Source organism: Vitis riparia, chromosome 1 (genome assembly GCF_004353265.1).
Source record: "Vitis riparia cultivar Riparia Gloire de Montpellier isolate 1030 chromosome 1, EGFV_Vit.rip_1.0, whole genome shotgun sequence".
Lineage (NCBI taxonomy): Eukaryota > Viridiplantae > Streptophyta > Magnoliopsida > Vitales > Vitaceae > Vitis > Vitis riparia.
In genome coordinates, this window is record NC_048431.1 from 17,006,925 (window position 1) to 17,030,263 (window position 23,339).

Here is a 23,339-nt window from a genome sequence, read left to right on the forward strand (position 1 = left end):
AACGAAGCAACTAGCGTGTACCAATATTTTTTAATACTAAACTATAGAAGGAAAATCAAGTAAAATCTAGAAAAAGAGATTATGTTGAAATTTTAATAAAATTTTAATGTATTAACCTATTATGTCGACTTTCCTTGCTTAAAGTTAAGTTTGGGATTATGAGTGTTTTTTGGAGGTGTTACAATTTTAGCATAAATATTAGATTTTTATTTGCAATTTAATACTATTTACCATATAATAACAAACTTAGGTATTTGGAAGTTTCTTTCCACTAAAATTTAATTTCGTTGACTAATTTGAAATTTCAATATTAAATTGATTACATAATTGGCATAATTTGGAAATTGTCTAAGAAATATGATATATAATACTAAAATTTTGATGAAAAATTTAATTTACGAACTTATTATATTTTGAGCATTTTTCTTTTATATTCATATGAGAAAATGCTAGACCTCCAATGGCTCCAGAGGCAGCTATGACCATGACTATGATGGCAATTTGTAAGAAAGTTTTGGAGCAAAGATTAGTGTGTGTCGATAAAGGTCCTCATTATTCCTCTTTTTGTTATGCATATGATGGATCCTCACTTTTTTTTTTTTTTTGTCTAGATGAATATACTTATTTTGTAATTGATACTTTGTTAGACTATGAGGGTGTTTGGTAAAACTTAATACTTATTATTTAATAATTTAAGTTAACTTTAAATTAAATTATACTTAAGTTTTTTGTTTAAAACTTATTACTTATTTTTTACTTTAAGTATTAAGGTTGTTTGATAAAATTAACTTTAAATTTATTTTAAATTATTATATTGACATATTTATCTTCATAAATTATAACTAAGACAAAGAAAATCGAGTAATAGTGGAGGTCATGGAATAACAAAAGAGATCGTGGAAGTAAATAGAAATAAAATGTAAAATGAGGATATTGACATAAGAATATGTTAATTTTTTTATTTATTACTTAAAGTTATTTTTGACTTTAAATCATACAATTAAGTTATTTTATTAGACATACTTAATTTATTTAATGACTTAAATTAATTTATTAAGTTATTAAGTTGGTTTACCAAACACCCACTAATACTTTATTTTGTTATGTAGTTATTAACAAATATATTTTTTTTTGTTATAACCACTTAATGGTTATATATATCATCAATAAAGTTATGAGATATATATTTTGATTTTCGTAAACATCTTTTAGAATGAAATTTCCATTATAATGTTTTCATCATGTTTGTATAGTGTCGAAAAATGTATAATTATTATATAAAAATAAAAATTGTAAAAAAGCACTCTCCTTAAAGAAACATTTATTTTAAAAGAAGTTTTAAATAATAACCAATATATATATATATATATTATAATAATAAGTATTTTATCACTAGTACTTCTTATACTTGGTGACATTATATTCAATGGCCGATAATGTTTCATTACTAAAGATATTTCCCCGTGAAACATTTTTGTTATTGAGGGTGCTCACGTAATTTCTTGTCTATCCAAATCGTAGATATTTTAATAATTATGAGAGAACAGGTTTGTTAAATCCCGAAGTGTTGTGAGTGCCACTCCTTTGGTTAGTACTCCAAATTGGATTTCTTTCTTGTTGGTTTGAAGTAATGCTACTTTCATTTAGTTATGACCTACATTTTTTGGTTAAAGTGCTCATGCAACTTCTAAGGAATGCATTCCCCTCCAAGTTGTTTCAAAGTAGCATCTGTAAATAAACAATGGTTAAGTCGCATCAGTGCAGTCGGGATTGACCGACACTTGTGAGGCAGAAGAATCCTTGAATAAGAATAATCGAGCCAATCCTTGTGGAAAGTTATTGTCAAGTGGAATACTAGGGTTAGTCCACAAGGAATTGTATCTCTTAGCAAATTTGTGAGATAAAAATATTGTAAATTCCAACCAATTGTATAAAGAGGATAAGGTAAAGTAGTCACTGATTAATAAGAAAACAATGTAATGGAAGGATTAAGTGGGGTGCTCCTTTTCCTCAACTCAATCCTTATCTTATTATAAGATCATCCCGTTAGGTCCTCTAATGTATAGAGAAACTACTGAATTAGATTGGGTTGGGATAGGTCAAATCCTTTAATGCTCAAACTCAGGTGGTGTTTGTTTTTTGATTGAATAGAAAAATCAAAATATTTGGTTTTTTCTATTCAACTAAAAATAACTCATTAACATTAATTAATATAATTAAACTAAACTTATTGATAAAAAGTTTACTTTAATTATATTGGTTTATATTAATAAGGTATTTTTAACTAAATAAAAAAAAATATTTTAACTTTTTTTATTTAGCCAAAAAACAAACACCACTTCACTATTAAGGTTGTTTAGCTCCCGAAGTTCACAACCCTACAACAAGCATTTACTATAGCGAGGACCACCCTCTTTGGCATGTTTGGTTTCATGGGAAATGAAAGCAATACTCTTAAGGTCCAAACATACTCCTCAGATTGCTTAGCTTACTGCCTTCGTAGTCTCACATGTATTCGCTACAACTCATTTATTTGATTATTTATAGTGAAGAACAAAAAAAAAAGGTTTTAAATAATATACGAAAACAAGAGCTATGGCGGGGCCGAAGAAGTAAGGTAGGGTGGCGGGGGGTTGGGGTCGGCCATGCCCCTGGTGGACCTTGAAAGCTTTAGACCTCTACGATTGGCTGCTTTCATTCTCCTCTTTCCTAATTCAGGAAAAATCTCTCTGATTCAAGCTTTCTAGTTCCCGGCACCACAACGGCTCTCTTAAACCCTAAAAACCTCCCATCAGTTCACCCTCTCATGTTGCTTCACAACTAACACCTCTCTCTCTACTCGCTACATTAAATTTCCCCTGTAAAGAAACTTCCCTCTGCAGAACCCTACTCCTGTTCCATGCTCAACCACATCTATCCATGGAGGTCTTTACTCCGAAAATCTCTCAACCTCAGCCCCATCACTTCCCTCGTCTTCACCAAACACTCAGTCTCTGCCGCCAAGCTCCATGATGAGTCCGCCGACGCCTCTATCCCTAATGACGCCGTTCGCCAAATCCTCATTGGTTTAAGAAGCTTTGGTGCTTCTAAGTTTCTCTGGGGGCATCATTTCCAAACCCTAGCTTCGGTACTGAATACCCATCAGGTTGATCAAATTCTCCTTAGTTTGAGAGTCGATAACTCCGACTCTGCGCTTTTTTTGTTTGATTTATTAAGAAATGAGTATGGATTTCGGCATTCTAGGGTTTCTTGGTTCATTATTTCGCATGTTGTGGCCCGAAAAGGACAGTCCAAGGAGTTGCGCCGCGTTTTAAACCAAATGGTGGAAGAAGAAGGTATGCTTACTTAATTTTAGTTTGGGTGGTGTGCGTTTGATTGCTGAGGAATTGTGGGAAAAAGTGTAACTAAAATTTTGAATTTTATATCTTATCTTGTTTTGAAATGGAAATTGTTGTCTATTGAGCCAATTAGTTGTCTTGAGCTCAGGTGAGGGATGCTGTTTGCTTGGTATCCGACCCAGACTGTGTTAAGGATTTCCCTACGTTTTCTTGGTAATTGAACTGTAGGAATTATTGAATGCGACAATTCATATTTATGAATCTATGTTGTTTTTAACTCAATGGTAGAAGCGTATTTCATTGCTTCAGACCACATTTCAGGGCTCGTTGATTTCTGAAATTTTCAGTTAATTGGTGCTGGTTTTTTTTTGTTTCTCATTCTATTGTTTGTGATTTTCAATAGGTTCTGGGTCTGCGCCTTCCCTTTGTGAGCTTCTGTGCAATAGCTTCAGGGACTGGGATTTGAATAATGTGGTGTGGGATATGCTGGCTTGTGCTTATTCAAGGGCTGAGATGGTTCATGATGCCCTTTTTGTTCTTGCTAAGATGAAAGTCCTGAACTTGCAAGTTTCAATAGCAACCTACAACAGTTTGTTGTACAACCTTAGGCACACTGATATTGTGTGGGACGTCTATGATGAAATCAAAGCAAGTGGGGTTCCACAGAATGAGTACACTAATCCTATCCTTATAGATGGTCTGTGCAGGCAGTCCAGGCTACAAGATGCAGTAACTTTCTTGAGGGAGACCAGGGGGGAAGAGTTTGGGCCTTCTGTTGTTTCATTCAATGCCCTCATGTCAGGGTTTTGTAAAATGGGTTCTGTGGATGTTGCAAAGTCATTTTTCTGCATGATGATTAAATATGGATTACTTCCTGATGTGTATAGCTACAATATTCTTCTTCATGGGCTATGTGTAGCAGGTTCTATGGAAGAAGCATTAGAGTTTACAAATGACATGGAGAAGCATGGAGTGGAACCTGATATAGTTACCTATAACATTCTTGCTAATGGATTTCGCATACTTGGTTTGATAAGTGGGGCTTGGAAGGTTGTTCAGAGAATGCTGCTTAATGGGTTAAATCCAGATCTCGTTACATATACAATACTGATCTGTGGGCATTGCCAGATGGGCAATATTGAAGAAAGCTTTAAGTTGAAGGAGAAAATGCTTTCACAAGGTTTAAAGTTGAGTATTGTCACATACACTGTATTGTTAAGCAGTTTGTGTAAGAGTGGACGAATTGATGAAGCAGTGATATTGCTTCATGAAATGGAAGTTATTGGCTTGGAGCCAGATCTTTTAACATATTCTGTTCTCATCCATGGCCTCTGCAAGCGAGGGGCAGTACAAGAGGCTATTCAACTATATGAGGAAATGTGCTCCAAGAGAATTTACCCAAATTATTTTGTATGCAGCGCTATTATATCAGGTCTTTTTGAAAAAGGGGCAATTTCAGAGGCACAAATGTATTTTGATTCAGTAACAAAGAGTGATGTGGCAGAGGAAATCATTTTTTATAATATTATGATTGATGGGTATGCAAAACTTGGTAATATTGGGGAAGCTGTACGGTTATACAAACAGATAATTGAAAAAGGAATTTCTCCAACTATTGTGACTTTCAATTCCCTTATTTATGGTTTCTGCAAAAAGGGAAAGCTAGCTGAGGCTGTAAAGTTATTAGATACTATCAAGGTGCATGGTTTGGTGCCAACTTCTGTAACTTACACGACTCTAATGAATGGATACTGTGAAGTGGGAGATATGCATAGCATGTTTGACATGCTTCATGAAATGGAAGCAAAAGCTATAAAACCTACTCAAATCACTTATACTGTAGTTGTGAAAGGACTCTGCAAAGAGGGGCGGCTGCATGAATCTGTTCAATTACTTGAGTATATGTATGCTAGGGGTCTATTCCCAGATCAAATCACATATAATACTGTAATTCAAAGCTTCTGCAAAGCTCATGACCTACAAAAAGCTTTTCAGTTACACAATCAAATGTTGCAGCATAGTCTTCAGCCTAGTCCTGTTACATATAATGTTCTTATTAATGGCCTTTGTGTATATGGCAACTTAAAGGATGCTGATAGACTACTGGTTACTCTTCAGGACCAAAGTATAAGATTAACAAAGGTTGCCTACACAACAATAATCAAAGCACATTGTGCTAAGGGTGATGTACATAATGCACTGGTCTTCTTCCATCAAATGGTGGAGAGGGGTTTTGAGGTTTCCGTCAGAGATTATAGTGCTGTGATCAATAGATTGTGCAAAAGGAATTTAATAACTGAAGCAAAAATTTTTTTCTGTATGATGTTAACTCATGGCATTCCTCCTGATCAAGATATTTGTTTGGTGATGCTCAATGCTTTCCATCGAAGTGGTGATCCCAATTCAGTATTTGAGATATTTGCTATGATGATAAAATGTGGCCTGCTTCCTGTTTAAATCCACCATAAAGCAATGATTCTTGTGATTCTCACTATAGAAAGAGCAGATGTATCAGTTGACATGGGAGTCTGGTGCACAAGGTATAGCATTACACTGCACTCTTTCATATTAATTTTTAATTGTAGTATTATTTAAAAAATAGAGTTTGAAAGGTATGCTATGTGATTGGTGATGTATTTTTTATCACACATGGTATAAAATTCAATTAAAATTTAAATTTATTGCCTCCAGAATTGGATTAACTCACACTTCTGATCAAAACATAGTTATGGCTACCAAGTAAAGTACTCCAGATTATTGTCCTCTAAGATTGGTAATTTGTGTAACAAGTATTTTATAAGAGAGGAAATCTTGACACACAAATCAATTGGAGATAAAAACAGTTGAAGTAAAATCCCAAACGAGGTAGTGGAATGAGTAATTCAAAAGATCAATAAAATTAAATTCAGAAAGTAAAAGCATCCAGAGGTTGATCTACTTTGGAGCTACGTCCCTCAGGAAGAAAAATCTCTGGATTGGCAATCAATGCTGAAATCATAATATATCTTAAAAGGTCACAATTTTCGCAATCTCGTTTTGTACTTTTTGTGTTCATTTGACCATGAGATCTAGCTGAAATTTTGCATATAATTGATCAAAAACTGTTGTCAATGAATCAAATACCTAGTAAGCATTCATTGAACTAATCTAAGCATCGGTTTTATCTCATTAAGGGAGATTTACTGGAGAAATCATTCATTCTATTACAAAACTCAATCTGAGAATAATATGAAGAATTTATATTATTGTGTCTTTAATTTCTTTGGATCTTCCACAGAATTAAAGGAGAATCCTTATAACCATGTGAATCTGCGCACATAGCTTGTTTGCGTCCAAGAAAAATGTGAGAACATGTAAGAATATTAGGAGAGAGAAGACAGGAAAATGAAAGATCTCTACTAAACTCTAATCTCACAAATGAATTCCAAAAGTTGTCAAGTCTCCAACTAAACTCCTGTTTAACTTTTTTTACAAGACACATGGCCACTTCTCACAATGCAACATCACAATGGAAAGTTATAGAAGACTTTCAAAATTTCAAGCATCTCAGCCCAAGCACTCAGTAGCACCAATTTATCACAAATCGTTCAAGTAGGCGATTTAACATATTCTGCAGGGGAAAATTCTGCTCATGCTTCCTTGTTCAGAACGGTAGATGTTGGAGACTTGACCCATTCTGCTCACCTGTAAGTGCTTTAAAAACCATGAGTACTTTAACCAATTTCCTTCAGTTGGATAAACTGCTCCTATTCCACTCATTTGAGTGATCTTAACATTTTCCTTTGGCAGTTTGTAGGATTACCCTTTGCCCATAATCTGCTCACTCGAGCAGTTTATGCAACCTTGAGCGGTTTAAGGTTTTAGACAATTCTTAGCCCTTGAATCCACTCCCAACTCTACTCTCCTGCACGAAATACATTTGACTGAGCTCTTTAAGGACTCCCTTGTTTGTTCTAAATCTTTCTTGAGCAGTTCTGAGCAATCTCTGTTCAGAATTCCTCCCCTGGATTTCCTTCCATTCTTCAATGCTTTTCCGTTCATGTTTCCAACCCCACTTGCTTTGTTCAACTTTCCCAACTTCCATTGAATGAATTTTTAACACTCTTTAGCTTTCAATCCTTGTTGAAATGCACTTATACACATTAGATTCCCCCATAGATCATAGGATGCACTCAGGACTTCGTGGACATAAGTGAAAATACATCTTTTAGCACAGAAATCCCTACATGTTTGATTATTAATCTTATTGGCCATGAGGGAATTAGCCATCCATAAGGTGCAATGTGATTAAGTTGGAGGTGATTCATGAATGAGTGGAAGAAGAAAAAGAATGTGGTCGAAGTTATTGGAAAAAACGGGTTGGCCTAAGATTTAGAGGAATCTTAAAGGATTCATGTAGCTAATCTAAAAAAGTTGGGATAAAGTTTTTAAGAGTTGAGTTTTATTATTTTCTACTAATTTGGTGATCACTTTTTCAATTCTATTTGTATTACCTCTCTGTAAACTGAGTATAATCAAATTCACTCTAAAAAGTTGGTTTTTGATATTTCCCCTGGTTCTGCACCTCTATTCATTTTGTGTAGGAAAAAATTGCAAAAGGTTCCACAAAGGGGCAAATGCAAGTCAATGTGTAGTATTCAGGGATCAAATGGGGAAAGGAAAAGAGGAAAAAAGTGGAGCTATCCTCTACAATATATGTCATCAATAAAGTTAATCAAACAACTCTCTCTGGATTAGTGTAGACTTGGAGGCTATTGACATCTGTTTGTGCTTCAACACTGGCAGCTTCATCCCTCGGACTTATGTTCTTTTCTTTCTGTATGCTTCACAGCAAGCACAAAGGGCTGCCCCCCCGAACACCTGTTTCACTTCCTTGCAGATGCCATGTGCCAGACCCTAAAAAAAATCTACAACAGTCATCAATAGATGCTGGGCTGTCACCTTGTCATTCCTTTACATGCAGCACCTGTGGTGAAGTACCCTCCTTTTGTACACCAGATTATCACTGGTCAAAAATCTTACCAAAGTTGCAGTCCCTATGAATGAAGACAAAATTCTCCTCCCTTTGTGCCCACTAGAGTCCCCATGAAAGGCCTACTCATGCTCTACTTTGTTTAAATCAACAAAGCATAAACCTTAACTGCTTGGGGTGGGCTTTAGGAAACTTGTCTCAACGTGCAGCTCTATCTAGTGCCATATATTCTCTATCAGAATGTAGCCTTCCAGGTAACTCACCATCTTAGATCACAAACTTGCAGGTTTATTTAAAATATGTAAAGAGTTTTGTGCTGGTTGTCTACTTGATGCACTTCTTGGGGCAGGATTATGTGTGTATAGGTAAAACACTAAATGCAGTATGAGCGGCATTCCTGACTTTTTCTTTATATATAAACAACTTTAAGATGGGCAAAGTTCCTAAATTTCACTCTAGGATGAGAAAATTGTACGAAAGACCTATGGTATTCATCACTGTTTTTGAACTCCTCATAGAAGTATAGGCTGCTTTGTGTAATTTGCTTTTATACTTTCTATAAATGTTGTTTTGACTTTTGAAATACTTCCGTTATACTTTTGTGAAACTTGTAAAATAATTTTTCATGGTAATACATAGAATATTTTGTAGACTGAAGAAGCTGCTTGAGGACTTAGTTGATGGTTATCTCTTTGACTCACTGTGCTGCTGTGAATTGCTCAAAGATTTCTGACATCCAAGACATCAGTTCTCTTGCTTCCTGCAATTGCTTTTCTGGTAAAAATACTTGTCCACACTCAGTTTCAACTATCTTTGTAACAGTTAAGATGTGGCAATCTGTTCTGGAACAACAAAGTTCTTTGAAATTTTATAATACTTGCTGAAGCTTTGCCTTCTACCATCCTGCAACTTTGCTCCAAGCTCTTTTTCTTTTTGGTGAAGGATCATCCATATAGATGCTTCAAGTATTTCTTATTTGAAATTACAGCTTGCTTTTCTTTAATCTAGCGGGAGGTAACAAGAACTGATTGACCGTTATTTCCTGTCATAGAGCTTGTAATATTTCTGATGCCAAAATTGAAATGGAGATCATTGTAAACATAAAAATTTAGAGGATTAAATTACCACTGAATTGATCATCAAAATTGTGACTCTCTAGTTCAATAAAATTTGTACTTGACAAGTGATGAGTCATACACATTGGACGCTTGACATGTATTCAAAAGGTGACATATAGCGAAATTTGGAAGGCTGCAAAATTAAGTCTTGCAAATAAAATCAAATCTTCCAATTGAAGTCGAAAGAGAATTCAAAATATATATTTTCTTGTTGGCAAATTTCTAGGGAAATAAATCTTTCAATTGAAGTCAAAAGAGAATTAAAAATAAATATTCCCTTATTGGCAAATTTTCTTAATGAAGGAGACAAGTTGCTAAAAATCAAGGAACGAAATTCTTTAAATTAAGCAACCAAATCTTAAGGATTCCAAATTTAATTCCCTAAGTTCACCTATAAATAATGGTGACTTCCTTTAATGAAAGGGATCGACAAAACAACTTAAAATGGGAAAAGAGGATTCACAAAGAGAAAAAGGCTTCATAAAATCTCCCTGCAAGTCCGAGAAACAATAGAAGTACTACACGTGTTATTCGTTATTCCACAAGTTCATTTGGGAAAAAGCCACTCGAGGCCCTTTATTGATCTTTAAAAAATCAAGAAAACACTTTCACTATCATCTTTCGAATTGTGATTAAAGCGAAAGAATCAGAGGAAAGAATATTATATCTGAGTCTGTACTCTACAAGTATTTATTTTTAATACAAATTTTTGTTTGCATATTTTTACTATTATTTTGCTTATTTTTGCAGGATTTCATGAAATTTGTGCGTACAATCACTATTGTGATGTTGTTTGACCAGGACACAAACAACAAGGCCCTGCAGTGCAATGATTCTGGTTGGTGACTTGAATCCTTTTTTCCTTCCTACATGTTTTCTGAAGGTCAGACGCCTAATGCCTTTTCTGATTGCCTCAATCTAAGTTTTTTGGTCCTCTTCTCATCATTGTAGTACCTTGAACTTGATTTCAGTCACTACTTACTAATTCACTAACAGAGATTGAATCATGTTAGACAAATTTTTATCATCTTGTCCTAAATTGTCCGGGCGCTACCTCTAACTTCTTGTAGATGCAATCATCACTTGTACTTTCTTGGTTCGCTGGCATGTTGAAAAAGAGAAAAAAATGAAGAAGATAAGAAAAAAACTGTGTAAACAAACATGAACACTGCCTAATGCAATATGGCTTTCTTTATGTAATAAAATACATTATAAAATTGCAAACTTACTCCTCAAACTGACATAAGACATAAATACTCTAATATTATACTTTAAGGAAGCATAGCCAAACTTCCTCCTCTGAACTTTTAATATAGTGTGACAGATTAGTATTCCTTCTTTTTAATATTCATATATATATATATATATATATATATGCATGCATGTATGTATATATGTATGTATAGTTTTTTTTTTCCTGATAGACCTGTATGTATGTATGTATATATAGGTATATAACTGAACCTAAGTAATGAAAACTGATGAATTAGATCATTTTCTTGGTTTCGAGCTCAATTCATATTCAATGTCTATGTATTGCTTCCCACTCTTGCAGTTCTGTCTTGATTCAACTTGTTGCAAAAGATTCCAAGGATTTCATAGTGTCCTCTTGTTCCTGTAGTTATAATTCAAACTAATAAAAATAAGTAAATAAATAAGTGGTAGTTTCTGTGCTTACCCTTTTACAGCTGGATCAACTGATACTTCGTCATTTGGGTGTGACAAACTCATGGGGAGTATTTTATTGCTTATGAACACTATGTCATCTGCAGGTCACACATGAGGCTCCAGTCCTTTTGGCTTCTTTTGATTGATGAATTGATGTTGTGATTTCACTTAGAAGTGTTCTTGAACATCCCTTGGAAAGTGTTGCGAATAGGATTAAGGGAAGGATGTTGCCTACCTTTGAAATCTCATCAATTCTTAAATTGCAAAAAAACAGCTACATGGATTTAGAAGTTTACTCAATAAACTTGCCTTAGTCAGGACACTTGACTTTCTTAATTTTTATTTTTATTTTTTATTGGAAACAACACAAAGATATATTAATAAATAAAAAGAAGTACAAAAAGAAGGATGAGAAATCCTCTTGCCAAAGAAAACTAAACTACAGGAAATTACACTGTAAAACAAGCGAACTCTCTATGAAGGACCATTCTTTATGGAGTACACACCGCTAACCAATCAAGTTGTAACACATTAAGGGGAGTCCCCTTAAAAACCTTGGAACATAAAGCCCAAAGAGAAGCAAGGAAAACAATAGAGTCCCAAAAATACTCTGAATTCCTTGCTTTATCCTTAAAAATCCTCGCGTTTCTTTCCCACCACATAACCCGAATTAGAGCAATGCTCGCAGCTTGCCACAAAACTATCCCCCTCTTAAATGAACCAAAACCATTAAATTTGATGGACATCATGTCAAAGATGTTCCTCGGGGGGACCCAATCCATCTTAGCTAATTGAAATAATTTGTGCCACAACCTAATTGTCAAGGGACAATGAAGAAAAAGATGATCTGCTGATTCCCCATGCTTTATGCACATAATACAAATATCAGGACTAAGGGCTTTGTAGGGTCTTCTCACTTGTAACATGTCGTTAGTATTCACCTTTTTGTGTGCCACTAACCAGACAAAGGACTTCACTTTGAAAGGGACTTGAGAATTCCAAACGAACTTAGAAGGGAAAACCTGAGGAGATCCAGAAAATTGAGATAATGCTAGAAAGAAGGATTTGACTGAGAAAAGCCCTGAAGAAGATAATGGCCAAAATCTAGCATCTGGAACCGAAGGAGAGAGATGCAATCCATCAAGTGACCGCATGAGGCCTTCTAAGTCCTCTATCTCAGAATCTAAAAGGTTATGGCGGAAATTTAAATTCCAAGAGAAAGGACCCTTTAATATTGAAGGGTAACAATATTATTTTTGTGCACTTTTTGTCTCTGGCAATATTGCAACTAAGTTTTCAATATTTTGTGAAGCATGGAAATGTTGAGAATTCCTTTGTTGTGCTAGATCTTATCAATTGTGCTTGTTCCTTCTAAAGTTTATTGGCATTTGGACCCAAACCTATGGCTACATTGTGATACAAAGGATACTTCTCAGATTCGAATAACAGCTGATGGTTCTATTATTACATGACTCTGATGGTTTGCCTTGTGAACCTGTAAATGGATCAACAAGATAGCCAGTATCAGGTATTCCGTATGGTTTTATTTGATCTTACCTATAGCAAATTTAATTTAGTTGTCAAATGGTTTCATTTTTTGAATTATTCGACTTTTACCCTACTCCCAAAATCAACTTGTAACCAGCTGGTTTTAATTGTTTAATCAATGGTGATGTTCAGGCCATAATTTATCCATGATGTGGACAAAAAGTAGATTCCTTTCACTTCTAGAAATGGTGCAAGAAGTCTGAAGGTACGTTTAACTATTTTAACTTGATGTCATGACTGTTGTATCTCTCTGTGGGACTATTGGAGCTTTAGAAGATTTAAAATGGATATAATTTATGGTATGTCTGTGGAATCCCAAGGGCATTAAAAAGAAATATTTGTTTTGGCCTGCTAATATGTTTTATACTTTTTGTTTTGTTTTTCTTAGTGCAATTTGAGCCAGCCTGAATTTTTAACTTGATTTATCTGTGTAACTCGACCACCTTGAGCCTATCCAATACATTTTTCTCTAACTATAGCCTAAACTGATTTCAGCCCCAGCTTGGGAAAATATGTTTGAGTTGAGCTTGGAGTGTTCAACTCTGGTTACACATTGGGTAGGGTCAAGCTTTGGTCAAATGTGATATATTCTTGGGTTGAGTTTGGGTTGACCATCAATCCGGCTTAACCCGCCCAAGTTTCACTCCTTGTCAAAGGATGGTGTTCTAGAAATAAAATTAGGTGAGGTTTGGTTGGTTGTGTAACAGTTTGCACAGCAGGAAAGAGAGGTAAACAAAAAGAAAAAAAAAAGAAGAATAAGAAGCAAAAGGGGAGATGGATAAATCTTAGTCTCATAGAGCCTTTTAGGAACTATCTTACCTAAAAAAGAAATAATTGGTGCCTCACCATTCAAGAGTGCAAAGTCTGCCAAAAATTTGCACTTGTTGAGTTGTAAATTGTCTTTGTAATTCTTGCTTAAGTAGAAGAATGGTTACTAAAATCCTTTTGCTTGAATTGCCGAATAGAACTTCCCAAAATCTAAATAAGAATTGTCTAAAACCCATGTGAATGACTACCGACCTTCACAACAAACCCCCTTAATCTATTAAATACCAAAAATCCCGCTAACAAGAGAATTTTGAATTTCTTCACATTCAGGGTGCTAGAGCCTAGTGGGTTTGACAATATTTTGCCCAAAGTACTCTATTATGTAGCGTCTATGGTAGGAATGGTGGTCATTACTGGAGCCCACTCAAGTATTGCAGATTTTTGTATAACCACCTCTTCATCAGTTGATGGTTACTGGTACTGAAGAAGATTGTTTAAGTGGAGCTCAAATAAGGACCATTGGGTTGGAAGTTTCATGTTGGCATTGCACAAGGTGAAGGATTTCTGATGGGGGAAAGCCTTTTAAAGTTTATTCAAGGAAGAAAGTGAAGACCTAAGTAAACTTTAAGTAGGAATAATATTAATTAGAATTGAATTGGGATTGGTATTTGTTGGAGTCTAATTAGGATTAGCTAGTTGAGTTATAATATAATTAGAATTTGAGTCATGATAGGTTATTAGAGTCCTAGTAGACTTTGAATTTCTTAGAAAAGCCTATCAATAGGCTAATCAATGTAAATCAAAGGAATGAATTGATGAATAATATTATATTTTCTTTCATTGCAAGGTTGCAACCCTCAATGGTGAGACTCCATTGATTTTCTTCTAGGTGAGACTTTTAGAAGACCTTAGTGAGACTCTAAGGTTTTCTATCTTTTCTTTATTGTTTCTTCTTTCTCTCTATTTCTTATCTTATAATTTTCTCTACCATCAAATTTATTCTTTGTTCCTCTCCTTACACCCTAAAAGTAAAACCCTAGCCCATCTACCCTTGAGTGTAGGCAACCATCCTAGGGTTGTCCTACATCAATTTCACCCCACAGATTTTGCACAGGACCTTGTGGAATCAGTCGATATTTTTAAGTAGAAGTTTCTAGTAATGATTCTGACTAGGAAACTGATACACAAATTGATATTGAGATTTATTTGTTACTTGCCAAAGAATCTTGTATTCTATTGGCTTGGGGTTCTGATCCCAGATCCAATTTACAAGAAAAAGCTTCCAGCTAATGATTTCAATGGAAATGTGGACTGCAATCTCAGATGAACATGATAGCTCTGGAACATTTGATTTTAGATAATTTGATGCCATTCTGTGGCCAATCTTCTTTTCCTATTAGCATATTGCTATTTGTAAGCATAATATTTTTTATGACATTGCTATTTGCGAGCATAATATTTTTTTACATCCCATAAAAAAAAATAGTTTTTGTGACATGTCTTGCATGTTTTATGGTGTAGTGTCTCAGTTTTTTATGCATATGGGTGATCTTCAGGTTGTGAAATGTTGTTATTACAGTATTTGATTGATGCTTCAGTTGTTTATGCCTGTGGTATCGTCTGTTGGAAGAAATTTGGAGCAAAGGAGTGAGTCTGATCTTGTAGTCTCTAAATTTTTAATTTGGATTGTTTTAATCAAGAATCATTTTACTGCCTGAAACCGTAAAATGGTTCTGAATCTTCTGATTATAGTGAGATTAATTTTTGGGCTATGGCAAAAGTAGAAGGCCCAAACACTAAGATGCCTTGCAATTCCTTCCCAAGGATGCAAAAAATGTTGAAAGTATGCCTAGGATTTTATGTAAGGATATGGATGGACTTTATGGAGCCTTAAAACCGATGTAACTATAGAGTATATTTGTGTGGATATTAGTAGCTTATGAAACTAACCTTTGAAGGCTGGGAAAAAGGTTGTTATTCAGGTTGGGTGAAACCGTTAGCCTGGGACCTAATTGCAGAAGAGTTTGGCCAGTCTGCATTCTAAGTTCTAATCATTTTCTCCTGAACCTTAATATTAAGAGAGGTAATCATGTACACAAGATTTGGGTCAGTTTATTCTTGGTTACATGGAAAATAATATACAGGTATATGAGGTATTTTCAATTTGGAGGCCAGCAGTTACTCTTTGCAAGTTGATACAGTACTATTGAAATATTAAGCAATTTTAGTGGTTATTCTCCTTTTAATCACACGATGTTTCATCTTCTTTAGAAGGGTCTCTCTACAATGAAGCAATATTCTGAAAGAAAATTGCTGGAAAATGAACAAAATTTAATCATGAAGTGTCAAGAATTGTGCCAAATAAAGTTAAGGGTAAAGTTAGGAGACCATAACCTTGTGGTCACATTTCCTGATGCCGATTATTTATGCCTAGCTAACCCTTGTAATTTTACTGCCTGAGGTCATATTAAATGGTGGAATGCCAAGTAAAAATGACAAGGTATAAAAAAAAATTAAAAAAAAAAGGAGAGATAGAGATAGCCCTTGTAATTTTTTGTATGTTATATGAGAGAAAGAGAGGCCTACCTAACCTTTGTAATTTTTTGTATATTAAATGTGTGTTTGTGTGTGTGAGAGAGAGAGGAATAGTTGATTTTTAAAACAACATTTCTTGTTGACAGTCTATGCCTAGGAGGCTAGAACAACCATTTTCTCCTCTGTTTATGTTTCATCACTATGATACTTCTGATGCAGTTAATTTCAACAATATCTTTTAAAACATTGTCATTCACAATGTTTCCTCAGTAAGCCTTTTGTTTGTATTTCTTATCAAAAAAAGCCTTTTGTTTGTATTGAGATCAATTTGGAGCAAAAGTGATTTCCTAACCGTAGATTTTGCTTCAAGCAGAGGAAACATTTCTTGTTGAATGCGTAGGACAACCTTTTTCTCCTCTGTTTCATCTGTATGGTACTTCTAATGTCATTATTTCAACACCATCTACTAAAATGTTGCCATTTACAATGTTTCCTCACAAAACCTTTCTTTTTTCCTTGAGATCAAGTTGTAGAAACAGTGATTTTCTAACCTTAGATTTTGTTTCAGGCAGAGGAGAGAGCAAGGAGTAATGGCAGAGTGCTGTCAACTTCCTACTCTTTTAAGTGAGGTTTCATTCTTACTGTTGAAGCCAAATTGTTGGGGTGTGCAGAGAAGTTAATGAAATTAAAGATGATTTGAGAGCATAAGATCTTTTTTGAGGAATGCAGATGTCAGAGAAGAAGATGAGTTATGACACACATGATGTTCTTGACAAGTTGATCCATCACCTTGTGCAGTGCCCTCAAGGGCATGGATTCATTTGTTCTCTCTGCAGCAGTCTTCCACTTATGAGAACATTTGAAGCACACCATGGCATCGCAAGGACAGAGAGGATAAAACAACTTGACTTGGTTCCATCTCAGGTAGGAGAAATACTTGATGCTTTGGTTATGATGAAGAGGGGTTGGTTCCAGTGCTAGGGTTGATAGACTGCACCAGCCTAGAGTTGCTTCATTTTTTGCCAAGGAAGCAGATAATCATATTTTGGGCATTGATCAGCCCAGAAAAGAGTTGACCGTGGATGGTGCAAGGAGAGACAACTCACCGTGATTACTTTTGATGGGATGTGTGGTAATGGGCAGGACCACCCTTGTTAAGAATAACTGTGATGACCGGCAGGTCAAGAGCTCCGAGTCCCTTGCTTGGATTACTGTGTCGCATAAACCTAATGTCGTTGGACTTAAAGAGCCTTACAGAGCAAATATACAAGGATGGAAATGTGGCTGCTCATTCAGGAACATATTGCCATGGATAACGTTCAACTAAGGACTTGAAGGAAAGGAGGTATTTGTTATTCTTGATACATGGGGAATAGTTGAGTGGAACAAAGCTTATCCAGTATCATCGATGCCATGGTTCTATTTCAACAAAGCTTTCCTCACTCTACACATTTAGAATTTGCGAAGATTTTTTGGTTTAATCATTGTAAAAACAAAGAGATAACTTGCTAAGAGTGTGATAATGAGCATCTTTCCATTGTTGGTCTATCCCCCATCGATTCATCCTCCCAACTCATTAGCCTCAATCTGCCAACAACCTATCTTATTATAAAAAAATTTCACCTAACTTTAGGTACCATTCGTTGCACATCTCTCTTTTCCTATTGAAAACACTTATTTGATTTTGTTTTTCACATTTTCATAGCAAAATTAAAGATGAGAAAATAGAGGTTAGGGTTCAATGTTTATGAAAAATTGGATTTGGAATGATACAAATTATGGCTCTAAGATATATAGTGGTTAGGGTTCAATGCTCATGAAAAATTGGATTTGGAATTATTCAAACTATGGCCCTAACATAAGCTTTTTCACAGGCGTTTCTCACTCCATGATAGATATGATAAAGACCACCTCCATGTTGAGGGAGCATCCACCTTGTCATACTTCAAATTTTGGGATTAGAGTTTTTTAATTGAGCCATGGATTATGTATATAAAACTTGAACATCTGCTGCCACAGCTCGTGTGTCCAATTTAACATCAATATTAATATTTCAAATTGGATTCTATAATATCCTAGTTTAATAATTTGGAACATAAATTAACAGATAGTCCAGTTGGTCAGTACAAACACTAAGAAGTATGGTCCTAGTAAGTAATATATAGTCTTGGTTTCAAATTCTACCATTAATGATACTTTGAATTTACCCGATGCTGATTATTATGGGACGGTGACAATTTATAAATGGAACCGAAGTTTGTAAAAGCAGTACTCTTTCTGATATAGATATTTTCTGGCTAGTTTACGTTTTTCCATTTTTACTTCATAGAGAACCAAGAGCTTTCAGTTCAGCAAAGGCCGTTTTTTTTAAAAGCTTTTAATAACAGCTTTAAACGTAAATAAAAAAAAAACATAAAATACAGAGACTCATCTCTTTCATAGACGAATATGATTGTCTGAGTTGAAATCAATAATAGTAGTCAGCATCATCACCATCATTCTCAGGTAGGATATATCTTCTCTCCAGTTTCTTTCAATTGTTATAAATACATACTAGTAGCAGTCACCTTTGAATAAAAAATAATTGATAAGAAATTTGAATTTGGAATGAACCCTCATGTGAGGATCAAATGCCTGAGACGATTTTCTCTTTTGGTGTCAGGGGCAGGACATATGACATGGGATTTTCGTTCATGTATTTTCTCCTTGTCTGTATATTTCAATGTTTCTTCGTACCCTTGGTGGCATCTCAAGGCCAGCTTGCACCAGCTTTATTCATATTTGGTGACTCCTTCTTTGATAGTGGCAACAATAACAACCGCAAAACACTTGCGAAAGCAAATTATCCGCCTTATGGCATAGATTTCCCAAGTGGAGTCACGGGCAGATTCTCAAACGGCCTTATAATTACCGATTACTTCGGTGAGTTTGGAGACATGGGTTGGTTTAATCAGAGGGATAACCTTGCAGCTTCTGTCATGAAGATACTAATTGTTTTTCTTTATATTCAGCTCTCTCTCTTGGGTTGCAAATATCTCCTCCATTCTTGGAAACCGGAGAGAGTGTGATGAAAAACTTCTTAGAGGGTTTTAATTATGCATCCGCTTCAGCTGGAATCCTCCCTGAAACTGGAAGTGCTTTGGTAATACATGCATCCCCTTTTCTACAACAAATTTTCTCAGCATTTTTTTTGATTCCTAGAACATAGAATGAATCCTGAATCTAGATTTTGTAAACAATTTCCAAAGACATGTTGTTATGCAGAAATTTATAAGGGACATATATAGCTTGTAGGAATCTAGTCATATTCAACATCAATTATGAATTTCTTAAAACAGTCTGGGGAAGTCTGAATTCTCCATGTGGGGTTTGACTTAAATATCATTAAGCGCATACTAATGTGATTGGAAATTGAGCAAAGATGAGAATGAGTCAACTGAATATTCATGGTAAAATCACTTCATGATTCTGTTCAAGTAGATGGAGAAATGGATCCTTGTTCTTGACGGGTTTATCATGCAGGGAGGGAACTTATGCATGAAGAAACAGGTCAAGTTGTTCAGAAAGACAGTTCGAGATTATATACCTCTACACTTTACAAGTTCAAATGAGCTATCAAACCACTTGTCAAAGTCCATCTTTGCAATTCTTATAGGAGGCAATGACTATGCCAATAATTACCTCCAGCCTCAACAATACAACAGTAGCAGCCTGTACAACCCCAAACAATTTGGAGAGCTCCTTGTAAAGGAGCTGGGAAACCATTTGAAGGTAATTTTCCATGGCCTCAGACCTTTATGAAGATTATTCCATTCACATTTTGCATAATAATTAACATTTTTTTGTTTTGTTATATTGATGTTTAAAAATGAATATTCATACTGTTTGTCTTATGACATTGTGCTGATATCATACTTGCAGGAACTATACTATTTGGGTGCCAGGAAATTTGTAGTGTTTGAGATCGCCGCAATTGGTTGTTTTCCAGCTATACTGAACAAAGTTAAACCAAAAACTCGATGCGTGGAGGATACAAATAAGTTGGTGTCCATTTTCAACAAGAAGCTAGCAAATGAGCTTAATCTCCTAAGCACCATACTTGAAGGTTCAACATTCACAAAGGCAGAATCATATAGATTAACCTACGACATGTTGAAGCATCCTGCTCGTTATGGTGAGGGATTTGTTTCTTCTCCTTTACTACATATATTTTGATCCAAAATTGATCATTGGATTAATTTTATTGTCATTGTTTCCAGGACTGAATGAAACAAGAAATCCATGTTGCATGGTTGGAGACAATGGAACTGGACCATGCATCCCAAATAAAAGGCCTTGCCAAGACAGGGACTCCCATCTCTTTTGGGACTCATTTCACCCCACCCAAGCGGTACACAAGGCTATTGGAAGCCAATGTTTCAATGCTACTGGCCTTTGCACTCCCTTCAATATTCTCCAACTCACTCAAAAGTCCTGACCAAGCTTTAGATGCCCCACTTAAATTAAGCCTAACTGAATAACCAATTACCTAGTGTTTTCTTTTTTCTTTTTTTTTTTTTTCATACATCATATGCCGGTTATGCCAAACATTCTATGAGAAGTTCCCACTTGGGTTTCCAGAAATTAAGCTTCTAATGAAATCCAAATGATCCCATATCCGGAAACAGAACAACTGACATGAATTCTTGACCAAATTACCAGTTGAGCGATAAAAAAGACTGTTACGAGCAGAAGTCCAGGACCTCTTTCTGTGAAAGTCGAGTTCCTAGAGCGAGTGGCAAATATTAAGGCCCGAGTTGAAGATAAGCAGCAGATGCCAACTTTTCTTTAAGATCATTTGCGATGGTTTCGTTTTTCATGTCAGTTGATTACATTGACACGTTTCTGCAAATAAAAGGAAATTATTAGAAATTAAGTAAAGAAAAATCATTTAACAATTCACATAACCATTTTTTCTTTTTCCATCTGTGCAGTAGATCATCTTTATTAGCTAATATATACATACACTACAGGCAAAAAAGTCTATAGCCATGGCCAGATCGGGCAGCTAAAACTAGTACCGCTACTAAATGTGTTGTATAGCTGCGGCTCTCTTTTGGTCATGACTATAAGGGAATTATAGACGGAAAATTTTGAAAGTAGGTTGTTTAGACATGAGGCATTGGTTTCTGCCATTGCAAGGGTTTAGATGGATACAAAATTCTTGAGACCGCGATGAAAAGATTTGATGTGGCGTAGGTTGTGGTTGGCTGCAATCGCCAATGCAAATTTGATTGATTGACAAACAAAAAACTTATAAGAATGGGGGTTCCAAGAAAGGTGGATCTCTCATCTATATTTCTGTTATGCACAACTCGTCTACATTTCTGTTCTACACAACCCAATAATCCAGTGTCCGGTGTGCCCTACAATGGACTACTAGGAGAATGTTTAGGTGATAGTCATGGTTGCACTTGAACTGCCTTGGATGTATCCAAATGATTTAGGCAACGTGTTTCAAGGACTTTGGGGAGATTTGGGATGTTTATACATGTTCAAAAAACATGTCATCCAGTATATATACATAGTAAATGACAATGATGCTGGCGGTAACATGTATTTCCCCTTGTTTACATCATACAGATATTAAAGAAACAGTATTCCTAGGTTGAAGTGGACAAGATTGCATCACTCCTAGTTCAAAGGACTTCTCATTCAGTTGCCCCACTAGCTCAGAAATAGACTACAACATGCAACAAACATTTTAGAGATGCACTTATAAAGAAAAGTGAACTTAAATTGTGAAAAGTGAACTTGTGATTTTTCCAATTTTTCCATCTTATTGTGAGAAGCAGCAGCAAAGTGAGCAATTTCTTTTCCAGTACAACTATTTGTTCATTCCTCCTTTGATTTCATCATTTAACTTTCTCATTTCCACCTTAAATACAAAAGGCCCATTAAGATAGGATATACAAACATTCCAACAATAGTTCACAACATAGAAAATAAGAAATCAAGATATTACATGAATTGTTCCTTCCTAGGGTTCTTTGCAGCCCCTTTAGATAATAGCTTTAGAGCATCTGATTGGAGTGCCGCTTCTCTACACAAAATCTTTTTCTGTTCCCTTAATAGATCAATTTGGTCCATTGTTTTTATGTTAGTCTAGCTGAGATAAAAGAAGGCTTTGAAATCTATGACTTAAATGGAATAGTTGCATCAGAAAAATTTACATCCCCACAAGCATACTTAAGCACTTAATTTAATTCTAAGTGCACAACAAAGAAATTGCATGTAAATTGTCAAAATGAAGCAAAACAAGAGCTTTATTTGGAAGAGTAATTTAAATCTTTACAACCTTCAAATTAAATGCTTGATTTAGATGCGTCAAGAGAAGTCCTTAAAAATGATGATAGAGTGAAAAAAAAAAAAACATCATGAGGTTAGATATAAGTAAACAATTAAATCCCAATTATCAATCAATGACTAGTAAGGAAAAATCATCACATTTTCTTATTGTGTTCAATATCATATTTCGTTGAAACTCCACTAATTGGCATAGTCTCGTATTGGGCACAAAAATTTAGTATAAAAACTTGAGGCTTCTCTATTGAGATAAAGATTTGTTTGCTAGCATGCATTGAAGTGTGTTAGACATAGGAAGGAACAAATTGTATAGAAAGCATGTTTTACTAGTTTATTTGATATCACACACTTCCGATTATATATAGATGCAAATGGATGTGAGGTAAAAATCAAAGTGTCCTCAATTGATTTGAAGGTTTGGAAACATAGTTTTTGTTAAAAATTAAAATGGAAGTGGTTTCTCATAGGAAACCTGGAAATTGAAGAGGAAAATAATGTTATATGGGGTCTCTAGTTGAATCTCTCTATACTTACAAACTCAAAATCAAAAGTCCAGGTCAAGCCCCTTCATTTTCTCATCATCTCCCACAACTTTCTTACACACTTTCACTCAATTTCCAAGAAGGTAACACTTACCTAAAACTAAAAGGATCCCAAAATCAACCCAACAGACTTCGAACAAGCAATAATCAGCAACATAAACTAAACCCCATTTCAAGTTTCAACTGGTACTGCACTTACAATTAACAAAAGAGACCCATAAGAAAACAAAAGAGCAGGAAAATCTAACCAGGAGCAGAAAGACTAAAATGAGATTTTGGTTTCATTTGCTTGAAACATCAAACCATTTTTTGAGCTTCAATAATTGGCCTACACTTGTCTAAAAAGAAGACAAGAATAAGAATTTGTGGATTCGGAATTTGTCTAGGATGACTAGGTATGGAATAAATATGAGTCAAAATACTGTCAGTTCTCAGTCATAATATTCAAATAATGTCTATACTAGACCCTCTTTGTACTTTAAAGATTTAAAAATCAAAAGACTTA

At 35.0% G+C, this 23,339-nt stretch overlaps 2 protein-coding genes across 17 annotated transcripts; both read left to right on the forward strand.

Moving 5' to 3' along the window:
• Nucleotides 1-2,622: 2,622 nt before the first annotated feature.
• On the forward strand, nucleotides 2,623-17,495 carry LOC117916045 (putative pentatricopeptide repeat-containing protein At1g13630). 16 transcript variants are annotated; one of them, XM_034831977.1, is made up of 10 exons: nucleotides 3,070-3,145; nucleotides 3,244-3,335; nucleotides 3,472-3,551; nucleotides 3,742-5,878; nucleotides 7,922-8,564; nucleotides 8,962-9,087; nucleotides 10,179-10,311; nucleotides 12,474-12,624; nucleotides 12,777-12,849; nucleotides 16,516-17,495. In XM_034831977.1, exons 3-4 carry the CDS (start codon nucleotides 3,494-3,496, stop codon nucleotides 5,793-5,795), a joined length of 2,112 nt encoding a protein of 703 aa, XP_034687868.1. In that variant the 5' UTR covers nucleotides 3,070-3,145; nucleotides 3,244-3,335; nucleotides 3,472-3,493; the 3' UTR covers nucleotides 5,796-5,878; nucleotides 7,922-8,564; nucleotides 8,962-9,087; nucleotides 10,179-10,311; nucleotides 12,474-12,624; nucleotides 12,777-12,849; nucleotides 16,516-17,495. The 16 variants fall into 16 exon arrangements, with proteins under 16 accessions (XP_034687778.1, XP_034687801.1, XP_034687769.1 ...); XM_034831971.1 differs by having other exon boundaries at nucleotides 3,487-3,551; XM_034831887.1 differs by lacking the exon at nucleotides 3,472-3,551 and adding an exon at nucleotides 6,814-7,024 and having other exon boundaries at nucleotides 2,623-3,335.
• A 945-nt stretch (nucleotides 17,496-18,440) lies between these two features.
• LOC117924032 (GDSL esterase/lipase 7-like) lies at nucleotides 18,441-20,838 on the forward strand. The gene is made up of 5 exons (XM_034842584.1): nucleotides 18,441-18,869; nucleotides 18,959-19,089; nucleotides 19,470-19,718; nucleotides 19,869-20,121; nucleotides 20,207-20,838. The coding sequence occupies exons 1-5, from the start codon at nucleotides 18,578-18,580 to the stop codon at nucleotides 20,422-20,424; spliced, it is 1,143 nt and encodes a 380-aa protein (XP_034698475.1). The 5' UTR covers nucleotides 18,441-18,577; the 3' UTR covers nucleotides 20,425-20,838.
• Nucleotides 20,839-23,339: the final 2,501 nt, after the last annotated feature.

Bases quoted from the DNA above. Each gene is read 5' to 3' on its own strand.
- LOC117916045 (XM_034831887.1), top strand. From the start codon at position 2,900: ATGCTCAACCACATCTATCCATGGAGGTCTTTACTCCGAAAATCTCTC. The intron at 3,336-3,741 runs GTATGCTTACTT...GATTTTCAATAG, and splicing joins CCAAATGGTGGAAGAAGAAG to GTTCTGGGTCTGCGCCTTCC.
- LOC117924032 (XM_034842584.1), top strand. From the start codon at position 18,578: ATGCCTGAGACGATTTTCTCTTTTGGTGTCAGGGGCAGGACATATGAC. The intron at 18,870-18,958 runs GTGAGTTTGGAG...CTTTATATTCAG, and splicing joins TATAATTACCGATTACTTCG to CTCTCTCTCTTGGGTTGCAA. The intron at 19,719-19,868 runs GTAATTTTCCAT...TCATACTTGCAG, and splicing joins AGCTGGGAAACCATTTGAAG to GAACTATACTATTTGGGTGC.